The 23,528-nt window shown below is 34.2% G+C and overlaps 1 protein-coding gene and 1 long non-coding RNA gene across 2 annotated transcripts in view; one reads left to right on the top strand and one right to left on the bottom strand.

Moving 5' to 3' along the window:
* Nucleotides 1-23,528, bottom strand: part of LOC309660153 — a 639,313-nt gene that overhangs the window by 172,566 nt on the left and 443,219 nt on the right. The window lies entirely within an intron of this gene.
* EPHA6 (EPH receptor A6) overlaps nucleotides 1-23,528 on the top strand; it is an 870,129-nt gene that overhangs the window by 507,156 nt on the left and 339,445 nt on the right. The window contains exon 6 of the mRNA XM_082460667.1: nucleotides 20,288-20,412. Coding sequence (XP_082316793.1) covers nucleotides 20,288-20,412 — 125 coding nt within the window. The remainder of the gene's footprint in view (nucleotides 1-20,287; nucleotides 20,413-23,528) is intronic.

Raw genomic sequence — 23,528 nt, 5'->3', positions numbered from 1 at the left:
AAGTAGTCACAAAAATCAGTGGGAAAAAGTGTAACATATGTACTAAATACCTTTGAAGCTACTATGAGAACATGAAGTAGAAATTATGAGCTAGCAGCCAATGTGAGAAAACACTAGTTTTTTTTCCACGTGCAGTCATGATTTGTAAACAACAATTACTAACTAGAGAAAACGAGAGCAAAACACAGGGCTCAGCCAGGTGTTATTTTACGTAAGTTATTTATTCTGCTATTTAATCAATGATAAGAACAAAATCACCCATATCCTAAGGAATACATGAATGTTTCAAGGCAGCTGTGGTAGCACCTGGCTACTTGTCCTATGCAAAGACTACCTCTATCAAGGAAGAATCAAGATTTATTCCTCTTGGCTTGAACCAGAAACCATGCCAATAAATCTACTGTTGCATTGCATTATCTCTTTAATGAGAGAACAAAAGCAGTTTTACATTTTATTTCTGGTGAATTGGCAGGAGTACACTTGCATCCTCTTGAATCTGTGTGACAGGATCCTTCAACATTCCCTCTGAGTGGCCAGCAGCATGAGTGATTTCTCCCTTTGTCTATTTTCTATAAATGCACACACACACATACTATTGGTAAGGAAGAAACTTTCTTCTCCCTTCTAGGTTATTCTGGCTGATCTGAGAATTAAATTGACCTGAGACAAATTGACAAGAGAAAATCAAACAAAAGTTTAGTAACATGTATATATGAGAGAAACCCAGGAAAACTGAGTAACTCACCAAAACATGGTTGAAACCTTTGCTTTAAATACCATTGTCAGCTAAATACAAAAGAGTATGCTGGGGTAGTGATTTGGGACTTCGAAAGGGAGAAAGGCAATTCACATGGAAATGGAAAAGCATATGTTTGCTGGGCCACGCAGAGACAATGGGACACAAAGTGAATTCTGACAGGGCTGACAAGGTTGTCCTACCACATCTAGCCCATATTCTTTACAGACATCTCTGGTGATATCTCTTATTCAGGGAATAGACCCTTTACCTAAATTCTTTAGACAGCTAAGGGAGACATAAAAAGAAAGGCTTCCTGAGTCTTCTGTTTCTTAAAAATAATCAGGCTATTTCACTAAGCATGATACCGTCTAGGTCTATCCATGTTGCTGCAAATAACAGAATTTCATTCTTTTTTATGGCTAAGTAATAATTTGTGTGTGGGTGTGTGTGTGTGTGTATCACATGTTCTTTATCCATTCATCTGTTGATGGACACTTGGGTTACTTCCATATCTTGGGGTTACTTCCTTTATTGTAAATAAGGCTACTATAAACATTGGGGCACATGTATCTTTTCAACTTAGCGTTTTAGATTTTTTTGGATATATACCCAGGAGTGGAATTGCTGGATCATATGGTAGTTCTATTTTCAGTTTTTTGAGGAACCTCCACACTGTTTTCCACAGGGGCTGCACCAATTTACTTCCCCCCCCCAAACAGTGTATAGGAGTTCCCTTTTTTCCACATCCTCGCCAACATTTGTTATTTGTGTTCTTTTTAATGTTAGCCATTCTGACAGGTGTGAGATGATTTCTCATTTTGGTTTTGATTTACATTTCTCTAATAATTAGTGATGTTGAGCATATTTTCATGTGCCTGTTACCTATCCGTATGTCTTCTTTGGAAAAATGTCTATTCACTTCTACTGCCCATTCTTTAATCAGATTGTTTGTTTTTTTGATACTGAGTTGTATGAGCTGTTTATATATTTTAGATATTAACCCTTTATCAATGGTATCATTTGCAAATATTTTCTCCCATTTAGTAGGTTGTCTTTTCATTTTGTCAATGATTCCCTTTGCGTTGTAAAAGATTTTAAGTTAAATTAGGTCCTGTTTGTTTATTTTTGCTTTTATTTCTTTTGCCTTAGGACACAGATCCAAAAAAACTATTGCTACGGTTTATGTAAAAGAGTGTTCTGCCTATGTTCTTTTCTGGGATTTTTATGGTTTCAGGTCTTACATTTAGGGCCTCAATCTATTATGAGTTTATTTTTGTATATGGTGTGAGGAAATGTTCTCATCTCATTCTTTTACTTGTAACTGTCCAGCTTTCCCAGCACCACTCTTTTTTCTTCATTGTATATTCTTGCCTCCTTTGTCATAGATTAATTGACCATAGACACATGAGTTAATTTCTGAGCTCTCTAGTGAGATAAATCAGACAAGGACAAATACTCTTTGTTATCACTTATATGTGGAATCTAAAAAAATTAAAAACACAAATGAATGAATGTATATAACTATTGACTGAAAAAAAAAAAAAGTACAACCTAAAAGTTGAGAGTTATGTTTTATTCGGCAGATACTCTTAAGACTTCAAGCCCAGGAGACAGCATCTCAAATAGCACTGAGAGACTGCTCCGAAGAGGAAGGGGAGAAACCAGGATATGTAGGAGTTTTTGCAACTAAATCAGGTAGTCAGAACATCAAAAGACTACTGTTAATAAGAGAAAACCAGGTTTCTCAAGTTAAGGAATTGCTTTTCTATGTATGGGAAGATGTAAGAGTCCGGGCTCACTGAAATCATTCCTTTGATATGCACCTCGGCTATCTGGGGCTAGTATTCTGAGCTTCCTCAGCCTCTCTGTCAGGGTGGCTGCAGTGACTGACAGCTAGAAGGGCTTGGCAGTGGGCAGCCCATTTGTCTCCATCCTGAGTTCCCTCAGGGCTCACCTTCCAGGCAACTGTAATGTAATGGCTTGATGGCTGCAACATAGTTTGTTTACTGATATGGCAGGCAATATTTTAGTCCTGATAACAAAACAGAAACTGACTCACAGATACAGAGAACAAACTAATGGTTGCCAGTGGGGAGAAAGAGTGGGATGAACGACAACATAAGCATATGGGGTTAAGAGATTAAAAACTCCTATGTATAAAATAAATAGGCAACAAGGATATATTGTACAGCAGAGCGAAATACAGACATTATTTTGTAATAACATTAAATAGAGTATAATCTGTAAAAATATCGAAACTAATATATTAGTGTATCCAGGTCTTCTGCCTGTTCTTTAATCAGGTTGCTTGTTTTTAAATCAACTATACTTCCGTTAAAAAATTAATAACCAACCTAAATTAATCCTCATGCCAAAGAGACACATTAGATGGTGGCAAGTTTTGCTTCCCTACAACAAATATATACTTACATAAAATTGTGAAGATAACTTTCACTTCCAAAAAGTAAGAGAAAAAAACCCAAAGCACAGCTTTTTAAACATTGTACAGCTAGATTACATAAAAAACATATAGAATCTTAGCGTTACAACCTATAAAGTTATCGAATCCAGCAGACTTTTACTGATCAAGAGATGTTAAACTGTGGCGAGGGAAAGTGAGAGTTCAGCTTAGGGGGTGGAACAGGTATCAGGATGATGAAAATGGGTTTGGAATTAGTGAAAAGGCAGTTGATATTGGGAGCACTCAAAATCGATAATCAAATAACTCAGAATATTTTGGGTTTTGCTTTTATTTCTCAGTCCAAATGCATTTTCAATTGAGACAGTTCAATAATGGAAAATATTGAAAAGAAACTAACCCAAGATGGATTTTAATATTATACAATCAAATTATGGCGTAATGTCCATTTTCATCATCACCATATGTTCAAACTCTTATCACTTTGCAATAATCTTTCCTTATTTTCTGGTAATATTATATTATTATATGTTATTATTATTTTTTTACATTAATTCTACTCTCATAAAATGATGATTATATGCATGGAGTATGTAAATTAATTAGATAGTGTTCACATGGTGCCTTAAAGGATTTATAGAACAGAACCTCAGAGGGCAGGACAATTGTCTGAAGCCTTGAAACAAGATTTAAACAAGTTCTGAATAAAAGAGATACTCACATGCAAGGTACCTAATGTGTTTGTGGGGCACTGTACTAGGTCCTATGGGAGCTTCAGATCTTGAACTGTGACATAGTTCCTAAAGAACAGTTAGTAAATGCTGGACTTAGTCTGGAGTCTGCTCCTTATCTCTTATGTAATTGTGAGTAAGTTATTTCCAGTCTGATCCTATTTCCTCAACTTTAAAATGAGAATAGTGTACTTACAAAGTTACAGTGTATTTCAGGTGATTTAATATATGTGAAAGAGCATGAGAAGTTGAAAAGTGAACTACAGTATTTTATTATTTATTCTATAAAGAGGAATAGAATAGCAAGAGCTTAAGATAAAGGCAGTCAATGCTAGATGTCATGTGGAATAGACAATAAATGTTTTAGGAGTTCAGACATCAAAATCAATTCCATTTGAAGAGATCAAAGAAGTCTTAAGCTAGTCTGTGTTTCTATCTTAAGGGAAAAAAGGTAATTGCTCTATTTTATCTTATAAGATGAATAGAAGTCCTTATATGAGAATCTCTCTTCTAAAATTCCCAAGGTTATACATGGGTTGTTTCACAGCCCTAAAATGTGAGTGAAGAATTTCTGGTCTGTTTATGCACCTTAGGGGTCCAACAGCATAGAAAAGGGTCTTTATTTTTCCTTCTTGAGACATCTAATAAGCAAATCCATAACACTTATGAGACTAATTTTCATAAAACTTCTTCATTTAAAATACTTTTGAAGCCAGTCATCTTCCAGCTAGCTTTCTCTGCAATTTTGTATCCTCCTTTAAATTCAAGGATGACGGAAATACAGGGCAACTAAAATTTGATGATACCTCCATAAGTCACATGTATCACTTCATAGTCATAGCTTATAAATATATTAATATTTAGGTTCAACTCTTTGAAATTTATTAAAATTTTTAGTTATATTTTTGAAAACAATCTTTAGAATAATGAGCTAAGGCTAAGATTAGTTAGGCTCTTTGAAATAAAATCATATTCCTTTTAAATCAATTTTAAAAATTATGGATAATGTAATAATTAGTTAGTGTAATTTAAAAATCAGTAACTATCAGACAATGATTAGATTTATGTCTGTTTTGATCTTTTAACATCTAGCTTTCCTAGGCCAGCATGGTAATGGTAAATAGCTATTAGTAATTTAATGCTATTATAGTTTTTATATATACATATATATGTGTATATATATACACGCATATATATATATATTTGTTTTGTTTTTTTAGAGAACCCACAGTTCAATTTTTTTCAGAGCAAAGAAAAGAGAAACTTTTGATCACACTAGAAGAAACTCAGCCAGAAGTTTGGAATCTGTACTGAAACAACAGGTTCAATGAGGACAATATCCTGCAAATACAGTTGATTCGCTGTTGCATCTGTCTGCTGTTTGTCTAATATTAACAACTATAAACAGAGTAGTGCAAATAGTATTTGGAAAAAGCCTTTCACTGTTACAGTGTCAGGCACAACATTCCACTTCTTTTCTTACCATTGGTTTTCTTTGCCTACCTGGGCTTCCTCTTCTTCAGTAAAGTCACTTTTGATATTGAAGGTCTTGAGAATCTCCTCATGAGTTTTCCCCCTTGATCATATTGGCAACAGTCTTGCATGTAATATCAAGCAAACCTTTGATGTTTAAATAGTTTGCAGCCAGAGTAAGTTCAAAGAGTGTTCCTTGGGAAACTTTCAGGAATCCTTCTTCCCAGACAGGGATATCATCTCTTTGTTTTTCTTTGTTCTCATCATCCTCAGGAGAAGGGTCATCCTCGTGGTGGGTGCACCACTGAATGACCTTTCTTAATGCTGCTGAATTAAGATTTGGAGAGGAACTGGTCATTATCTCCTTCATGATCCATTCCAAATCTTCCAAAATGGTCTTGATAGATACACAATTTAGTTATATAATAGATACACAATTTAGTTATACAGTTTGGGGGCATTTGCTATTTTTAAAATGTTTTGAATCATGGCAGGCATGTCATTTTGCATATTGTTTTGTCACTTTAAATATTATACTTATTTCCCCATGCCTGTATGTCTACATCATTTTTTAAGCAGCTTGATTGAAATCTATTGTATGGATTTCTTTTAAGAGTCTGAATTTTTTTTAAGTACAGCAATAAAATTTGTATGTAAAACTTTATTCATTACATTATTTTAAAATTTATACTTTTGCAAGCTTTATCACTTAGCTGCTTCCTTTCCACAATATATGTTAAAATGATTTTAGTCATTTACTTATAGATGACTTTCCTGGTTATTTTAATATAATTTTTTTCTCTTTTTTGATAATATTTAAGTTGGTTCATTTTTTCCTATACCTGGAACATGATTCAGAGTTTTTGATGAAGCGACTGAGGCCCAGAAGTTACAAACCATATTCAAATATAACTAGGATATTATATTTTAAATCTATTTATATAATTTTTATATATAATTTATATAATATTACAGTTCAAATAATAGTACTTTTACCTAGAAGAATTACTAAAAACCAGTATTTTTTATTTTAATATAATATTATGAATAGGGAGATTGTGTGAAGTTAAGATGAAAAGGGACAAATTATTGATTTTTCTCTAGGGCCATGCCAACTTTCTGAGATTTTGGTGGATAGTATATGTTAAATTCCTAGAAAATACTGGCACAACATATATCGTTTTATTGAAACTTGACAGGTAATAATAAGGTCAACAGAATCTCAGACTGGTCTAATTTGAGGACATTTTTCCCCCTTATATGTCAAAGAAACTGCATTTTATAGCATCTGTCATATCAACAGTTTCTCAAATGCCTCTGAAATGATGTAATAGTCAGTAGAGGTATATGGTGTTAATCACTGAAAACAGCAGCCTAAAGACAAACTTCACAGTGAGCACATTAAATCAGCCAGTCATAAGACTAATAAAATAGAAATTAAAAAGGCACAGATTATACTGAAAATAAATTTAAAGATGATGCTTCAGGTTTTACTCTGTATATGTACGTGCTGATAGTGCTGTGTCATTTTGACTCATTATTAATAGTGATTTTTCACTGTGGGTAGTGAGAAGCTTCTCTGCAAGTATTACCACACATTTTTCACTAACATCTTGTTAAGCTACCTGCCAGCTTCATCTTGGCATAGCAAGAAGTAGAAAGATTGAGCATGCTTTGTGTTACACGATGTTAATTTTTCCTTGGGAAAGACTCTTGAAATTCAAAGGTAAAGAATTTTTAAAAAATAGATCAACATTAACTCTGAGGAAAAACTGGAAAAAAATTAGTCATATATCACCTACAATTTAAGGCAATACAATCACAAAGAGGGAGATCTCTCCCTTTTCTAATAAGAAACGTAGAGAAAGGGAACCCTGACATTGTAGATTGAATAAGGAAAATCTGTAGGACCGGAGTATCCAAAATGTTTTTTAAAGAAAGAAATTGAATGCTTTTTAAAAGTAATATATCAAATGAGTTAGGTAATTAAATAGATGACTTTTTATCACTGCTTTAGAAACATATTTTTTAAAAAACTTACCACTTGTTCTACTGACTCATAAACGTATTCAAAATTAAGGTCTTCAAAGATAAATCAGTTGAATTGTTTGTTGTAAGTTTCCTATTGTTCTTGTAACAAATCACCACAAACTTATTGTCTCAAAAACAACACATATTTGTTATTATACAGTTCTGGATGTCAGAAATCCAAAATAAGTCTTACAGGGCTGGAGGCTCCAGGAAGGATCCATTCTTTCCCTCTTCCAACTTCTTCATTCCTTGGTTCACAGCCTTCTCTTGGGTAGATGTCTCCTCCTACCTCCCTTTTATGAGTATACTTGTGATTATATTGGGCCTACCTGGATAATCCAGGATAATCTCATCTCAAAACCCTTAACTTAATCAAAACTGCAAAGTCCCTTTACCAGAGAAGAACATTCACAGGTTCTGGGGATTACAATGTGGAAATATTTGGAGGCCATAATTCATCCTATCACAGGTGTCATATGGTTGAACATATCACAGTGTTATTCTCAGGTCTAGAAAGGAGACAGAAACTAGAAAGAAAGCACCAATTCTGCTGTATGTAAGTATCACATGTATATCTCAAACTCATAATCAGGTTTTAACCACATAGGGAAAGTAGATAACAGTATATATTACCATTAAACTCTGATTACAGGAAAAAACACATCATAAGCAGATATCATTAGAATATATTATGCTATCTAAAGCACAGTATATCTAATAAACATTTCCAAAACAAGATATAGATCAGAAATATTTGGAAGCATGTTATCAGGTTTCAAAAAATGTCAATTCACATGATAAATATCACATTTACAAAATTTCACAAGTAAAATTACTGTATTGAGTATAGTGTGTTTTTCTTCTGTGCATACACAGAAGAAACACTATTACATGTTCTTGCTCTGCAGTTATACCCATTGGTTCATTAGCAAAGAAAAGGGGAAAATCATATAGTCTTAAAAGTCTGCTCTGAGTTGTACTTTCTGGTCTATATTATTTATTTATTATATAATTGTTCTTAATTCACATTTCATCATGTTGATTATAATTTCTTTAAATCACACATACACATTTTTCTAGAAAGGAGCACAGGGAGGAAAAGAAAGGAGAGGATAAAGCAAAGAGACACTGAAAAGCACTAAGAAATGACATGAAGAAAGAATAAAGGAAGGAAGAGAGATAGGAAGCAGAGAAAGAAAGAAAAAAAAAAAAGAAAGATTGATAGATAAGCAAAGTGGAAGAGTTAATTCTATTTATACTAAAGGTCAGCACTAAGACTAGGTGGAAGTTATTGGAAGAAAACAATGACTCCATATGAGAACTTTTTATCAGTTAAAGATTTTCAAAAGAGAATGGGCAAGCAACCTCCCCAAGCAAGGGAAGGAAGATACAGGGCCTTCAGCCATGTGAGGAGGATACAGCAGGTGCTGGAGAGACAGACATTCAAGATGGTGGAAGAGTAAGATGTAGGTATCACCTTCCTCCCCACAAATACGTCAGAAATACATCTACATGTGGAACAACTCCTACAGAACACCTACTGAACACTGTCAGAAGACCTCAGACTTCCCAAAAGATTTTCTTTTTTTCCTTTTTCTCTTTTTGTGAGTGTGTATATGTATGCTTCTTTGTGTGATTTTGTCTGTATAGCTTTGTTTTTGCCATTTGTCCGAGGGTTCTGTCTGTCCGTTCTTTTGTTGTTGTTGTTGTTTTTTTAGTATAGTTTTTAGTGCTTGTTATCATTGGTGGATTTGTTTTATGCTTTGGCTGCTCTCTTCTTTTTTTTTTTTCCTTTTCTTATTACTTTTTAATTTTTTATTTTTAATAATTTTTTAATTTTAATAACTTTTATTTTATTTTATTTTATTTATTTATTTTTTTCTCCTTTTCTTTTGAGCCATGTGGCTGACTGGGTCTTCATGCTCCAGCTGGGTGTCAGGCCTGTGACTCTAAGGTGGTAGAGCCAAGTTCAGGACATTGGTCCACCAGAGACCTCCCGGCTCCATGTAATATCAAACGGCAAAAGCTCTCCCAGAGATCTCGACCTCAATGCTAAGACCCAGCTCCACTCAAATGACCAGCAAGCTACACTGCTGGACACCCTATGACAAACAACTAGCAAGACAGGAACACAACCCCACCCATTAGCAGAGAGGCTGCCTAAAATCATAATAAGGTCATAGATACCCCAAAAAACACCACCGGACATGTCCTGCCCAACAGGAAGACAAGATCCAGTCTCATCCACCAGAACACAGGCACCAGTCCCTTCCACCAGGAAGCCTATACAACTCACTGAACCAACCTTAGCCACTGGGGGCAGACACCAAAAACAACGGAAACTGTGAACCTGTGAAAAGGAGACGCCAAACACAGTAAGTGAAGCAAAATGAGAAGACAGAGAAACACAGAGCAGATGAAGGAGCAAGGTAAAAACCCACCAGACCAAACAAATGAAGAGGAAATAGGCAGTCTACCTGAAAAAGAATTCAGAATAATGATAGTAAAGATGATCCAAAATCTTGGAAATAGAATGGAGAAAATAGAAGAAAGATTTAACAAGGACCTAGAAAAACTAAAGAGCAAACAAACAATGATGAACAACACAATAAATAAATTTAAAAATTCTCTAGAAGGAATCAATAGCAGAATAACTGAGACAGAAGAAAGTATAAGTGACCTGGAAGATAAAATAGTGGAAATAACTACCACAGAGCAGAATAAAGAAAAAAGAATGAACAGACTTGAGGACAGTCTCAGAGACCTCTGGGGCAACATTAAACGCACCAACATTCAAATTATAGGGGTCCCAGAAGAAGAAGAGAAAAACAAAGGGACTGAGAAAATATTTGAAGAGATTATAGTTGAAAACTTCCCTAATATGGGAAAGGAAATAGTCATTCAAGTCCAGGAAGCACAGAGGAGTCCCATACAGGATAAATCCAAGGAGAAACACACCAAGACACATATTAATCAAACTATCAAAAATTAAATACAAAGAAAATATATTAAAAGCAGCAAGGGAAAAACAAAAAATAACACACAAAGGAATCCCCATAAGGTTATCAGCTGATTTTTAAGTGGACACTCTGCAGGCCAGAAGGGAGTGGCAGGATATACTTAAAGTGATGAAAGGGAAAAACCTACAACCAAGATTACTCTACCCAGCAAGGATCTCATTAAGGTTTGATGGAGAAATTAAAAGCTTTAAAGACAAGCAAAGGTAAGAGAATTCAGCACCACCAAACCAGCTTTACAACAAATGCTAAAGGAACTTCTCTAGTCAGTAAACACAAGAGGAGGAAAAGACCTACAGTAACAAACCCAAAATAATTAAGAAAATGGTAATACGAACATACATATCGATAACTACCTTAAATGTAAATGAATTAAATGTTCCAACCAAAAGACATAGACTGACTGAATGGATACAAAAAACAAGACCCATATATATGCTGTCTACAAGAGACCAACTTCAGATGTAAGGACACATATAGACTGAAAGTGAGGGGATGGAAAAAGATATTCCATGCAAATGGAAATGAAAAGAAAGCTGGAGTAGCAGTCCTCATATCAGACAAAATAGACTTTAAAATAAAGACTATTACAAGAGATAAAGAAGGACACTACATAATGATCAAGGGATCAATCCAAGAAGAAGATATAACAATTGTAAATATTTATGGACCCAACACAGGAGCACCTCAATACATAAGGCAAATACTAACAGCCATAAAAGGAGAAATCGACAGTAACACAATCATAGTAGGGGATTTTAACACCCCACTTTCACCAATGGACAGATCATTCAAAATGAAAATAAATAAGGGAACACAAGCTTTAAATGATACATTAAACAAGATGGACTTAATTAATATTTATAGGACATTCCATCCAAAAACAACAGAATACACTTTCTTCTCAAGTGCTCATGGAACATTCTCCAGGATAGATCATATCTTGGGTCACAAATCAAGCCTTGGTAAATTTAAGAAAATTGAAATTGTATCAAGTATCTTTTCCAACCACTATGAGACTAGATATCAATTACAGGAAAAGAACTGTAAAAAATACAACCACATGGAGGCTAAACAATACACTACTAAATAACCAAGAGATCACTGAAGAAATTAAAGAGGAAATAAAAAAATACCTAGACACAAATGACAATGGAAACACGATGACCCAAAACCTATGGGATGCAGCTAAAGCAGTTCTAAGAAGGACGTTTATACCAATAGAATCCTACATCAAGAAAGAAGAAACAACTCAAATAAACAACCTAACCTTACACCTAAAGCAATTAGAGAAAGAAGAACAAAAAAACCCCAAAGTTAGCAGAAGGAAAGATATCATAAGTATCAGATCAGAAATAAATGAAAAGGAAATGAAGGAAACAATAGCAAAGATCAATAAAACTAAAAGCTGGTTCTCTGAGAAGATAAGAAAATTGATAAACCATTAGCCAGACTCATCAAGAAAAAAAAGAGAGAAGACTCAGATCAATGGAATTAGAAATGAAAAAGGAGAAGTAACAACTGACACTGCAGAAATACAAAGGACCATGAGAGATTACTGCAAGCAACTATATGCCAATAAAATGGACAACCTGGAAGAAATGGGCAAGTTGTTAGAAAAGCACAACCTTCCAAGGCTGATCCAGGAAGAAATAGAAAATATAAACAGAACAATCACAAGCACTGAAATTGAGACTGTGATTAAAAATTTTCCAGCAAACAAAAGCCCAGGACCAGATGGTTTCACAGGCGAATTCTATCAAACATTTAGAGAAGAGCTAACTCCTATCCTTCTCAAACTCTTCCAAAATACAGCAGAGGGAGAAACACTCCCAACTTCATTCTATAAGGCCACCGTCACTCTGATACCAAAACCAGGCAAAGATGTCACAAAGAAAGAAAACGACGGGCCAATATCACTGATGAACATAGATGCAAAAATCCTCAGCAAAATACTAGCAAACAGAATCCAATAGCACATTAAAAGGATCATACAACATGATCAAGTGGGGTTTATCCCAGGAATGCAAGGATTCTTCAGTGTATGCAAATTAATCAATGTGATACACCATATTAACAAATTGAAGGAGAAAAACCATATGATCCTAACAATAGATGCAGAAAAAGCTTTCAACAAAGTTCAACACCCATTTATGATAAAAACCCTCCAGAAAGTAGGCATAGAGGGAACTTACCTCAACATAATGAAGGGCATATATGACAAACCCACAGCCAACATCGTTCTCAATGGTGAAAAACTGAAACCATTTCCTCTAAGATCAGGAACAAGACAAGGCTGTCCACTCTCACCACTATTATTCAACATAGTTTGGGAAATTTTAGCCCCAACAATCACAGAAGAAAAAGTAATAAAAGGAATCCATATCAGAAAAGAAGAAGTAAAGCTGTCGCTGTTTGCAGATGACATGATACTATACATAGAGAATCCTAAAGATGCTACCGGAAAACTACTAGAGCTAATCAATGAATTTGGTAAAGTAGCAGGATACAAAATTAATGCACAGAAATCTCTTGCATTCCTATACACTAATGATGAAAAATCTGAAAGAGAAATTAAGGAAACACTTCCATTTACCACTGCAACAAAAAGAATAAAATAACTAGGAATAAACCTACCTAAGGAGGCAAAAGACCTGTATGCAGAAAACTATAAGACGCTGATGAAAGAAATTAAAGATGATACCAACAGATGGAGAGATATACCATGTTCCTGGATTGGAAGAATCAACACTGTGAAAATGACTATACTACCCAAAGCAATCTACAGATTCAATGCAATCCCTAGCAAACTACCAATGGCATTTTTCACAGAACTAGAACAAAAAATTTCACAATTAGTATGAAAACACAAAAGACCCCAAATAGCCAAAGCAATCTTGAGAAATAAAAATGGAGTTGGAGGAATCAGGCTCCCTGATTTCAGACTATACTACAGAGCTACAGTAATCAAGACAGTATGGTACTGGCACAAAAACAGAAATATAGATCATCTGAATAGGATAGAAAGTCCAGAGATAAACCCACACACATATGGTCACCTTATTTTTGATAAAGGAGGCAAGAATATACAATGGAGAAAAGACAGCCTCTTCAATAAGTGGTGCTGGGGGGCTTCCCTGGTGGTGCAATGGTTGAGAATCTGCCTGCCAGCACAGGGGACACGGGTTCGAGCCCTGGTCTGGGAAGATCCCACATGCCGCGGAGCAACTAGGCCCGTGAGCCACAATTACTGAGCCTGCGCATCTGGAGCCTGTGCTCCGCAACAAGAGAGGCTGCGATAGTGAGAGGCCCGCGCACCGCGATGAAGAGTGGCCCCCACTTGCCACAACTGGAGAAAACCCTCGCACAGAAACGAAGACCCAACACAGCCATAAATATAAAATAAATAAATAAATAAATAAATAAATAAAATTTAAAAAAAAAATGACAGCTGGATGGGAGTAGACTACTTCATATCTATTAAAAAAAAAAATAAGTGGTGCTGGGAAAACTGGACAGCTACATGTAAAAGAATGAAATTAGAATACTCCCTAACACCATACACAAAAATAAACTCAAAATGGATTAAAGACCTAAATGTAAGGCCAGACACTATAAAACTCTTAGAGGAAAACATTCGCAGAACACTCCATGACATAAATCACAGCAAGATGCTTTTTGACCCACCTCCTAGAGAAATGGAAATAAAAACAAAAATAAACAAATGGGACCTACTTAGAAGCTTTTGCTCAGCAAAGGATACCATAAACAAGACAAAAAGACAACCCTCAGAATGGGAGAAAATATTTGCAAATGAAGCAACTGACAAAGGATTAATCTCCAAAGTTTACAAGCAGCTCATGCAGCTCAATATCAAAGAAACAAACAACCCAATCAAAAATGGGCAGAAGACCTAAATAGACATTTCTCCAAAGAAGATATACAGATTGCCAACAAACACATGAAAGGATGCTCAACATCACTAATCATTAGAGTAATGCAAATCAAAACTACAATGAGGTATCACCTCACACCAGTCAGAATGGCCTTTATCAAAAATCTACAAACAATAAATGCTGGAGGGGGTGTGGAGAAAAGGGAACCCACCTGCACTGTTGGTGGGAATGTAAATTGATACAGCCAATACGGAGAACAGTATGGAGGTTCCTTAAAAAACTAAAAATAGAACTACCATATGACCGAGCAATCCCACTACTGGGCATATACCCTGAGCAAACCATAATTCAAAAAGAGTCATGTACCAAAATGTTCATTGCAGCTCTATTTACAATAGCCAGGACATGGAAGCAACCTCAGTGTCCATCAACAGATGAATGGATAAAGAAGATGTGGCACATATATACAATGGAATATTAGCCATAAAAAGAAATGAAATTGAGTTATTTGTAGATTGGTGGATGGACCTAGAGTCTGAACTACAGAGTGAAGTAAGTCAGAAAGAGAAATACCATATACTAACACATATGTATGGAATCTAAAAAAAAACAAAAAACAAAAGTGGTTCTGAAGAACCTAGGGGCAGGCTAGGAATAAAGACGCAGATGTAGAGAATGGACTTGAGGACACGGGGAGGGGGAAGGGTAAGCTGGGACGAAGTGAGAGAGTGGCATGGACATATATACACTACCAAATGTAAAATAGATAGCTGTTGGGAAGCAGCCGCACTGGGAGATCAGCTTTGTGCTCTGTGATCATCTAGAGGGGTGGGATAGGGAGGGTGGAAGGGAGATGCAAGAGGGAGGAGATATGGGGATATATGTATATGTATAGCTGATTCACTTTGTTATAAAGCGGAAACTAATGCACCATTGTAAAGGAATTATACTCCAATAAAGATGTTAAAAAAAAAATAGAATGGATAGCTTTGTGAAGAAGTATACTCTTTAGTGCAACTGCTGAATTAAGAAGTGGATACCCAGCTATCAGCGGTACATTTAAGGGTTTTCTGCATTGCTGAAAAGAAATGTATTAAATGGCTTGTAAGATCTGTCCTAATATTGCGATTCTGTTACTTAACATTCACTATTAAGATTTTCATTGTCACGAACACATGTGCATAAGAGTGTGCGCTCGCTCGCTCTCACTCTCTCTCCCCTTCCCCCAGTTTCTCTCTTTCTCATCTAAACACACACACACTCATGCACACAGGCTATCCCGATTTATAAACCTTCATATGCCTACTATGCTTAGTAGATGACTGAGAATTAGCAATATTTGATAGATCTTTAGGAAAACACATCATCTCATGACCCATGGCATAAGTCTTGATTACGTGCTCAAAATAAGACATATTTGTGATAATCCACAGTGTGATTTTGAACTGTAGTGTTAGTGTTTGATATTTTAAATTTTCAAGAAATAACCTTGACATTTTGAGTTAATGTCAAAATTGGCCTTCACGTGTTGTCATTAAACAATTGCTCACTTCTCTGAACCTCAGTGTCTTCATCTTTAAAGTGGAGACAGTCTCCTTCCCATAGATTTATGAGAATGAAATAAGATAACATACATGGTATAAAGTAAACGTTTAATAAAAATTGATTAATTCTTAACTAGGAGCAAAATAATTAACTAACTAGAACAATTCACTGTTTCTTCAGATATCTCCACATAAGCATAAGAAAACAAAGCTTTTCAAAGTGTGAATAAGATCTCTTTTGCTAACTAACTCCACTTCGTACTTTTATTTTCAATTTTTGTTACATAGTTTTTGGTAAACTATTTGAGATTCAGAAAATGTAGTAATCAAAAAGGTTTGTATTAAAACCATTTTTAAGAATGTAGTAATCTGTTCAACAGTCATTTATTTTGAAGGTCAAAGCTAAGATTTTTGAAAGTTTAAGAAAGAATGTATATCAGAAATACAATTCTGCTGAAGGCTATACTGAACACATAATTCTTACTCAGGAAACATTGCTTGAGTCATCAGGTCTTTCAGTTGGCCTCTGATCTGACAAACTCCAGAAGATATTACTTCCTTGACTATTTCTCTCCTTCTCTGACTTTTTAGAATCATAAGTAAAGATCAATTAGTTGCCCTTTTGTGTCCTAAAATCAGTTTTTCTCATGTGAAGGAATAAACGTATTTTCTGCTTTATATCAGTTGGCGCTACAGTGTTGTCACAATATGGCAAATTCAGATGCTATGTAAACTTGAATTATTAAGACAAATTCATTAAATATATTCAAAACAAATGCTTTAGGTTTCATGCATTGAAACCTTATTTTAAAATGAAATTCTGTATAGTGTTGTTCTTCTCTGAAAATATAAAATGCAGCATTTGGGTTTTATTGACCTATTAATTGTTTCCCACATCCTCTGCTTTCAAACTCATTAAGTGTTTAAAATGCATGCTTAGTGTTTATTGATACAGCTTTTTTCAAAAGCAATATGGTAATAATAGTATGACACAAAATCCAAATTATATAAAGCAATTTTCTCTATAAAATAATTTAACAAAATCAAAATTTATGCACAAAAATTTGTGCATAACATGTCAGAACTCTAACAGGACAATATTGGAAACTTCAATATCCAACATTAGAGGAGTGACTTGATAAAGTATCAGCATAATTGAATATTTTAGCCATTGAAGTAAAAATTATAGAAACTATATTAAAGTATGGAATAGGGATAAGAATATATGGTTTAAAATAGAATTATCTAGAATTAAGTATATTTAACAACTATGTAAAACGTGGATGTTTACATATGAAAGGAATGTGCAAAAGTGAAGAAATTTTAGTATTTACATAGATCTTAGGCCCTGAAGTCCATGTGTAAGTGAAGAATCTATGTAGTTAGGGAATAGATTCTTTATTTCTCTTTTATAAAAGTATAGAAGAGGATTCATATAATTTAGGTGATGTGTCTGTACAATTAATTAACCATTGGAGAAATGGAAATAGAAAAGATAGTACCTAGATTTTAACCAGTAGTCATTCTAAAATGCTACTGGCCTAACTGAATTTCTTATAAGTTTTGCAGGGATTATATCATTTGACCTTGAGTGCTAAATAATTATGAGGCAAAAAGTAATACACTGGTAATATTGCTTTGTGATATTGTACATTAAACTGAAAAATAAACTATAAGATTGTATACATGAAAAGGACATTTTCAAAAGTTGTAAGAAACTGATGTACTTTAATCAACTTCTAATTTGTTTTATTCACTTTAAAGTTATAATTTTTCCATAAAGCACCATTTAATACATTATTATACTATAATTCAAGAACATTAATGCATTTTTCAACAGGGATAAATTTACTAATGGTAACTTATTAGCACTGAATATGACTCAGTCTAAATAGTGAATTATCGGAACACTTTCTTATTTACCATATTACCCATTTCTATTTTAGCTTATGGCACAAACTTCTATTTCTTATAAATTTCTATAATTATCGCTCATTTTAAGAATATATCTTAATCCAGCAATAATGCTGTCAATGAACAGCTGGAAAGAGTTTTAAATATACTTTCTAAAGTACTTAATTCCTTAGGAGAACCAAACTTGTCATTCTCACAAATTTAAGAAAGTACTGAATAGTTTATCCTTAAGATACAAAGGCAACATTGGGAAGTAAATTACCACATTTAATACTTGAGTCTTTCTTATAAATTTAAAGAATTTTCATCTTGATCATAGAGAATCAATTTTTTCAAATCCTGTTTTCAATTGCAATTGGTACATTTGAATGAATTTCTGAAAATGAACTGGAAAGATATCATGAGTTCATAATGATACTTCTAATTCTAGTTTACTAGTATAGGGTATTTACTTACCTTCATTGGTCTGGCATCTGTATCTCCTTTTTCCCACAGGAAAAAAATCCTAGTTCTCAATAACACCAACAAAATTACTCATTTGATTTATCCCTCAATACACACACACACACACACACACACACATTCAGAATTACAATACCAGTAGTAACACTAACAATATCATTACTAAAAACAGTTTAATAATTTTTGCAGTTTTTTTTAGTACTTAAAATATGTTCTATTGGTATGTACGTTAAGTTACTGTGGGTTTTTTTTTTTAATTATTTATTTATTTGTTTATTTATTTTTGACTGTATGGGGCTTCGTTTCTGTGAGGGCTTTCTCTAGTTGCGGCGAGCGGGGGCCACTCTTCATCGCGGTGCGCGGGCCTCTCACTATTGCGGCCTCTTTTGTTGCGGAGCACAGGCTCCAGACGCGCAGGCTCAGTAGTTGCGGCTCACGGGCCTAGTTGCTCCGCGGCATGTGGGATCTTCCCAGATCAGGGCTCGAACCCGTGTCCCCTAGCATTAGCAGGCAGATTCTCAACCACTGCGCCACCAGGGAAGCCCAAAGTTACTGGGTTTTAATGTCATTTTAAATAGTTCCTCTTGAAGGCTATGCTTTCAATTAAGTACACAGGTTTCTTTCTACTGATTTTTTGAGATTGCTCTTTTAAACGTTAATTTGTTTTTTAATTATTTAAAATATTTACAGGGTTCCAAAGTAAACCTTTGGGGAAGATATATTCAGAGATGTTTTGCTTCTCACCCTGTAGTGTCCATCCTATTGCCTCCCACCCTCTAAGGGTAACCATTATTATTCGTTTTTATTCTAGGCTTATCCTTACATTGTTTTTTATACATTTTTCTCCATCTCACTTTCTTCACTTAAAAATATATCCTGAAATAACTCCATTCTAGTATTTATATATGGTCACAATTCCTTTTTACAATTTCATAATTCTCTGGTGGATGTAGCGTAGTTTTTTCAATCAGTCCCTTATTGATGGGCATTTAAATTGTTTCCAATCTTTACAAATAAATCTCAGTGAGTAGTCTTATAAATATGTCACTTTGTATTTCTGCAGTGTTTCTTTCAGATAGCGTTCCAAAAGCCAAAGCATAAATGAATATATAATTTGCCTTAAATTGTTAAATTTCCCTTTATAAGGATTGTGCCATTTTGCCTTTACACCAACAATGTATTAAAGTGCTTTTTCCCATAGCCTAGCCAACAGAGCCTGGTGTCAAATTTTTGGATTTTTTGCCAATCTAATAGATGAGAAATGGTATCTCAGTATATTTAATTTGTATTTTTTAAGAGTAAGTTTTAATTTCTATGTAAAAAACTCCTTTTATGAGTAATTGGAATATTTAAAAATGAGAAGTATTTTGTTAGATAAAAGAACCTGCAGTATATACATTCTAGGTAAATTTTGAAGTTTAACACAAGATTACTTTCGGTTAGGATTGGATTGTTAAAACAATGTTATATAGAAAAAGAAGATAGACATGATTGTGAAAATGAACTTCAGAAATTAAATATTTCGGTTTTATTCAAATGTCATAGAAACCATGCAAAAGAAATAATCCTCACATTGATAAGCAAAAATTTACTGTAGTTAAGAAGTTTGTGATATAAACTTCTATAAAGTACTAAGACTTTATAAAGTACCAAGTCTTGAAGGAAAGTCTATAAATGATCTTGTAATTGCAGAGGATTTTCTATAGCAGACTTAGATTTGATTAAATATAGAAGTCAAGTCTATTGTACTTCAAGTTGTAGCCCAAAACCAAAGCCAGTTTAAGAAAAATTGTTGTCCTCTAACAAAACCAGAGATGATGAGTTCTGGTCCTTATTCGTGGACTATCTGAGTCTTTCCTATGTTCCTTAATAATGTTTCTAAATATATTTTAATATTTTATTTGGATTGAATATAGGAGATCCTATCGTATTACTCTGACATCAATAACTAATGTCCTCTTCAACAAGAATCGTGTTTTCCTTAGAAGACAAAATATTAAAGAAAGGATTATGGAGAATGATTCCTGCCAATTAATTCTCAGTTATTTTCTTTCCTTTCAGCACCTTCCCTGATAGGTATGGTAAGGAAGGACTGGGCATCCCAAAATAGCATTGCCATATCATGGCAAGCACCTGCTTTTTCCAATGGACCCATACTGGACTACGAGATCAAGTACTATGAGAAAGTAGGTCTTATTTGGAGCTTCCTAAAAATCTACATATACATATATATGCATATATGTATATACTAAACATGTTGTTATACAATATTATTTTACTTTAAAACCTATTCTTTTTCGGCCTAACTTCATACCTACTATGTCTTTGAATACTCTCCAATATACTCTTGTGCTTATAATTTCTTAATTAATTTGTCTTGTTTTATGTCAGATTAAAGTAGAAGACACAAGACGTTCATCTCTACCTTCACTTACTCTAGGGAGTTTTACAATAGAGTAAGAAGTTGTAACTCCTTCAACTTACAGTTTAATTGACATAACATTGTTTCTAAAACTCACTTGGGAAGAAATAGTAAAATGGCATTACCATAATCTAAAGCAATTTCGTGTAGGCCATATCCTTTGCCAATGAGTTTAACGTTACAGTCCGCTAAAATTTGGAAAGTATGATTTAAGGTTTAAATGGAAATAGCTGATGAATTAAAAATTTTCTTTACATTCAGGTCAGCTGATTTATTTTATAAGTTAGCAAGATAAATATGGTTAATAAATCAACTTCTAACCTTAATTTCCATTTCTGTCATTTAAAATTGTTCTCAGTTACTATATTGTCCCAAATTATATACTTCCTTAGTTTTATGGTATTCACATACATTCTTTCTTTATGCTTTTCCCTCCATCCCTCACCATTGTGATACTGTCCTATAGATATTATAACAGAACATATAGTCAATTCTGATAATATGTCCCATTGGGCTGATACTACCCTGGAGTATTGATAAAGTGAGCATTACATTAAAAAAATTATAATGTAAAAATTATGTATAATTCCCAGTGGTATATTAAAATAAGAAATAACTTGTGTTTCTGTAACTTACTAGAAGCAAAGGAACATCACAAATGAATTTAGGTTTCCTATGGAGAAACATAGGGCAAGAAGAGAAATAGAAGTCTTTATTTTTCTATTCTGCTGCTTCTGAGCAAATGTAAGTTTGAAAAGGGGAGAAGTAACTCAGTAGCACGGCTGTATCTAGTAATTTCAGAATTATGTAGTCAATGAAAACTATCATTATTATTAACTAACATGGATAAATCCGTAGTCTAAGAAAGGAGGAATTGACTCAGTTTAATTGGATTATAGATTCTGCACTTTGGTCTACCAGCATGTGCTCAGAAATCCTGTTGGGCTGTTCTTTCAAATGTTACAACCCGTAGCATCCTGTCACAAAAATATACGTATTTTCCATCCACTCGTTTAAATATATCTTCATGTACACAAAAGTTCAGAGTATTTAAAAAGCAATGCACACATATTTTTAAGCAACTTTTCAGAATAAAAATATTTCTCTGTGTTTTATAAAGGTTATATTTCATACGCAGAAAATCACTCTTATTCTATTGTCATTTTAACTTCGTATGTTTGAAGATGAAAATAACTTGCAATATTTCCAATTAAAGAAAAATTATACTGATTCCATAAAAAGAGAACCACATTCATCCAGTCAAAACTTTATAAATTAATAATATTCTGAAAGATGGTCATTGACATAATATCCATGTTTGAATGATAGAATAAATAATGTTATGAAGGAGTTTATTTTGTAAGAAAATGGCAGTGATCCAGTGCTAATGGATTAAACATGGAGTTGGAAGCCAAGGATTCCGAATTCAGGTACTGACTCTGACTCTCATTATGCTTGTGGTCAGGAAGAAGTCTATTAATCTCCCTATGTCTCAGACTTCACATTTATAAAATGGAAATAAAGATATCAACTCTTCTAGTGGATGGTAAAGATTAATTATGAACAGACCTGAAGGTGAAGAGTGTATGAAGTCAGTATGAAATATCATTTAAGAAAGCATTAGGGAAATATTTGGCATATTATATAGTACAATATAGAATCAGAGCACAATAGCATGGGAATTATGTACAAACTAAATAAAAATTATGATATCTTCATACATAAATACATAATGTGTAGGCAATCAATCAAGATGTTAGAAAATCAAACCTCTCAGAGAAAGCATAAAATGACTGACAGCATTAAAACTTTTCCCAACTATGACTTCAGATTCTTACTGTACCTTTTATATATCTATATCTATAATGCAGTTTCTCCTCCCAAGAATTATTTTTATAAAGCTTATAACTAGGGCAACCTACAATAGAACTCTTAGTTAAAAGTGCTAATTTCTTTATTAGGAATCTAAATATAGTTCAGTAAGAAAAGCAAAATACAAAGCAGTACATGTACAAATGATCCTATTTTGGGAACACAAACATTCCCCCATCTCTGTATATTTTTGTGTGGTTATATTAACGTACAGAATATGGAATGGAAATATGCTGTTTTAGGTGTTACCTGTTGGGTTAGAATGGGATGAGGGGTGGAAGTACATAGATGGAGGTAAGAGAGAGAGCGAGGTAGCAAATATAGATAAATATGGGTGGATGGATGAATGGATAGATCCTCAATAGCTTTGGTAGCTGTCCTAGATCAAGTTGCCCAAAGGCAGACCCTGAGATGGGAATCTGTGTGTAAGTGATTAATGAAGAACGCTCCCAGGAGAACTGGTAAGACAATGGTGAGGCAGGACTATGAAGGAAGATGCAAATCAAACTCAGAGTGAGCAGGGGAGCTCTGGAGTCTAAATTACGTCTCAGAGCTCATCGTATGGAGACAAAGAAGCTGAGCTTCCATACTCAGGCTCCAGTCAGTCATTGACCACAGGCCGGAATGGACATATACATGTGGTTTTCAGGAAAAAGTCATAGGCTCATCTGGTTCTCCACTGTGGCTCCAGTTGCCCAAGTTTAGGTGTCTAAAGTAGATGGCAGGTACAAGCCTTTAAATGCAAAACACATAGAAGCTAGGGGATGGGAGCAGGAACAGGTAAAGGTGATCCAGGTAGATCTCATGGCACACCAACTAATAACTAAGGCACCTCAATGCTCAGAGAGCTATGAGAGAATTTTACTCCTCGGCTCATTATGATATCCATAGTCTCCTCAGTCTTTAATATTGGTGCCTCAGTCTTTAATTTATGGCATTTAAACTTTACATTTCCTTTCAATCAAAGATATAGTATATTGCTAAACTTAATTAATACACAAATGATCA

Source organism: Balaenoptera physalus, assembly GCF_965194825.1.
Source record: "Balaenoptera physalus genome assembly, chromosome: 4".
Taxonomy (NCBI): Eukaryota; Metazoa; Chordata; class Mammalia; order Artiodactyla; family Balaenopteridae; genus Balaenoptera; species Balaenoptera physalus.
This window is presented reverse-complemented; position numbering and strand designations above follow the sequence as displayed.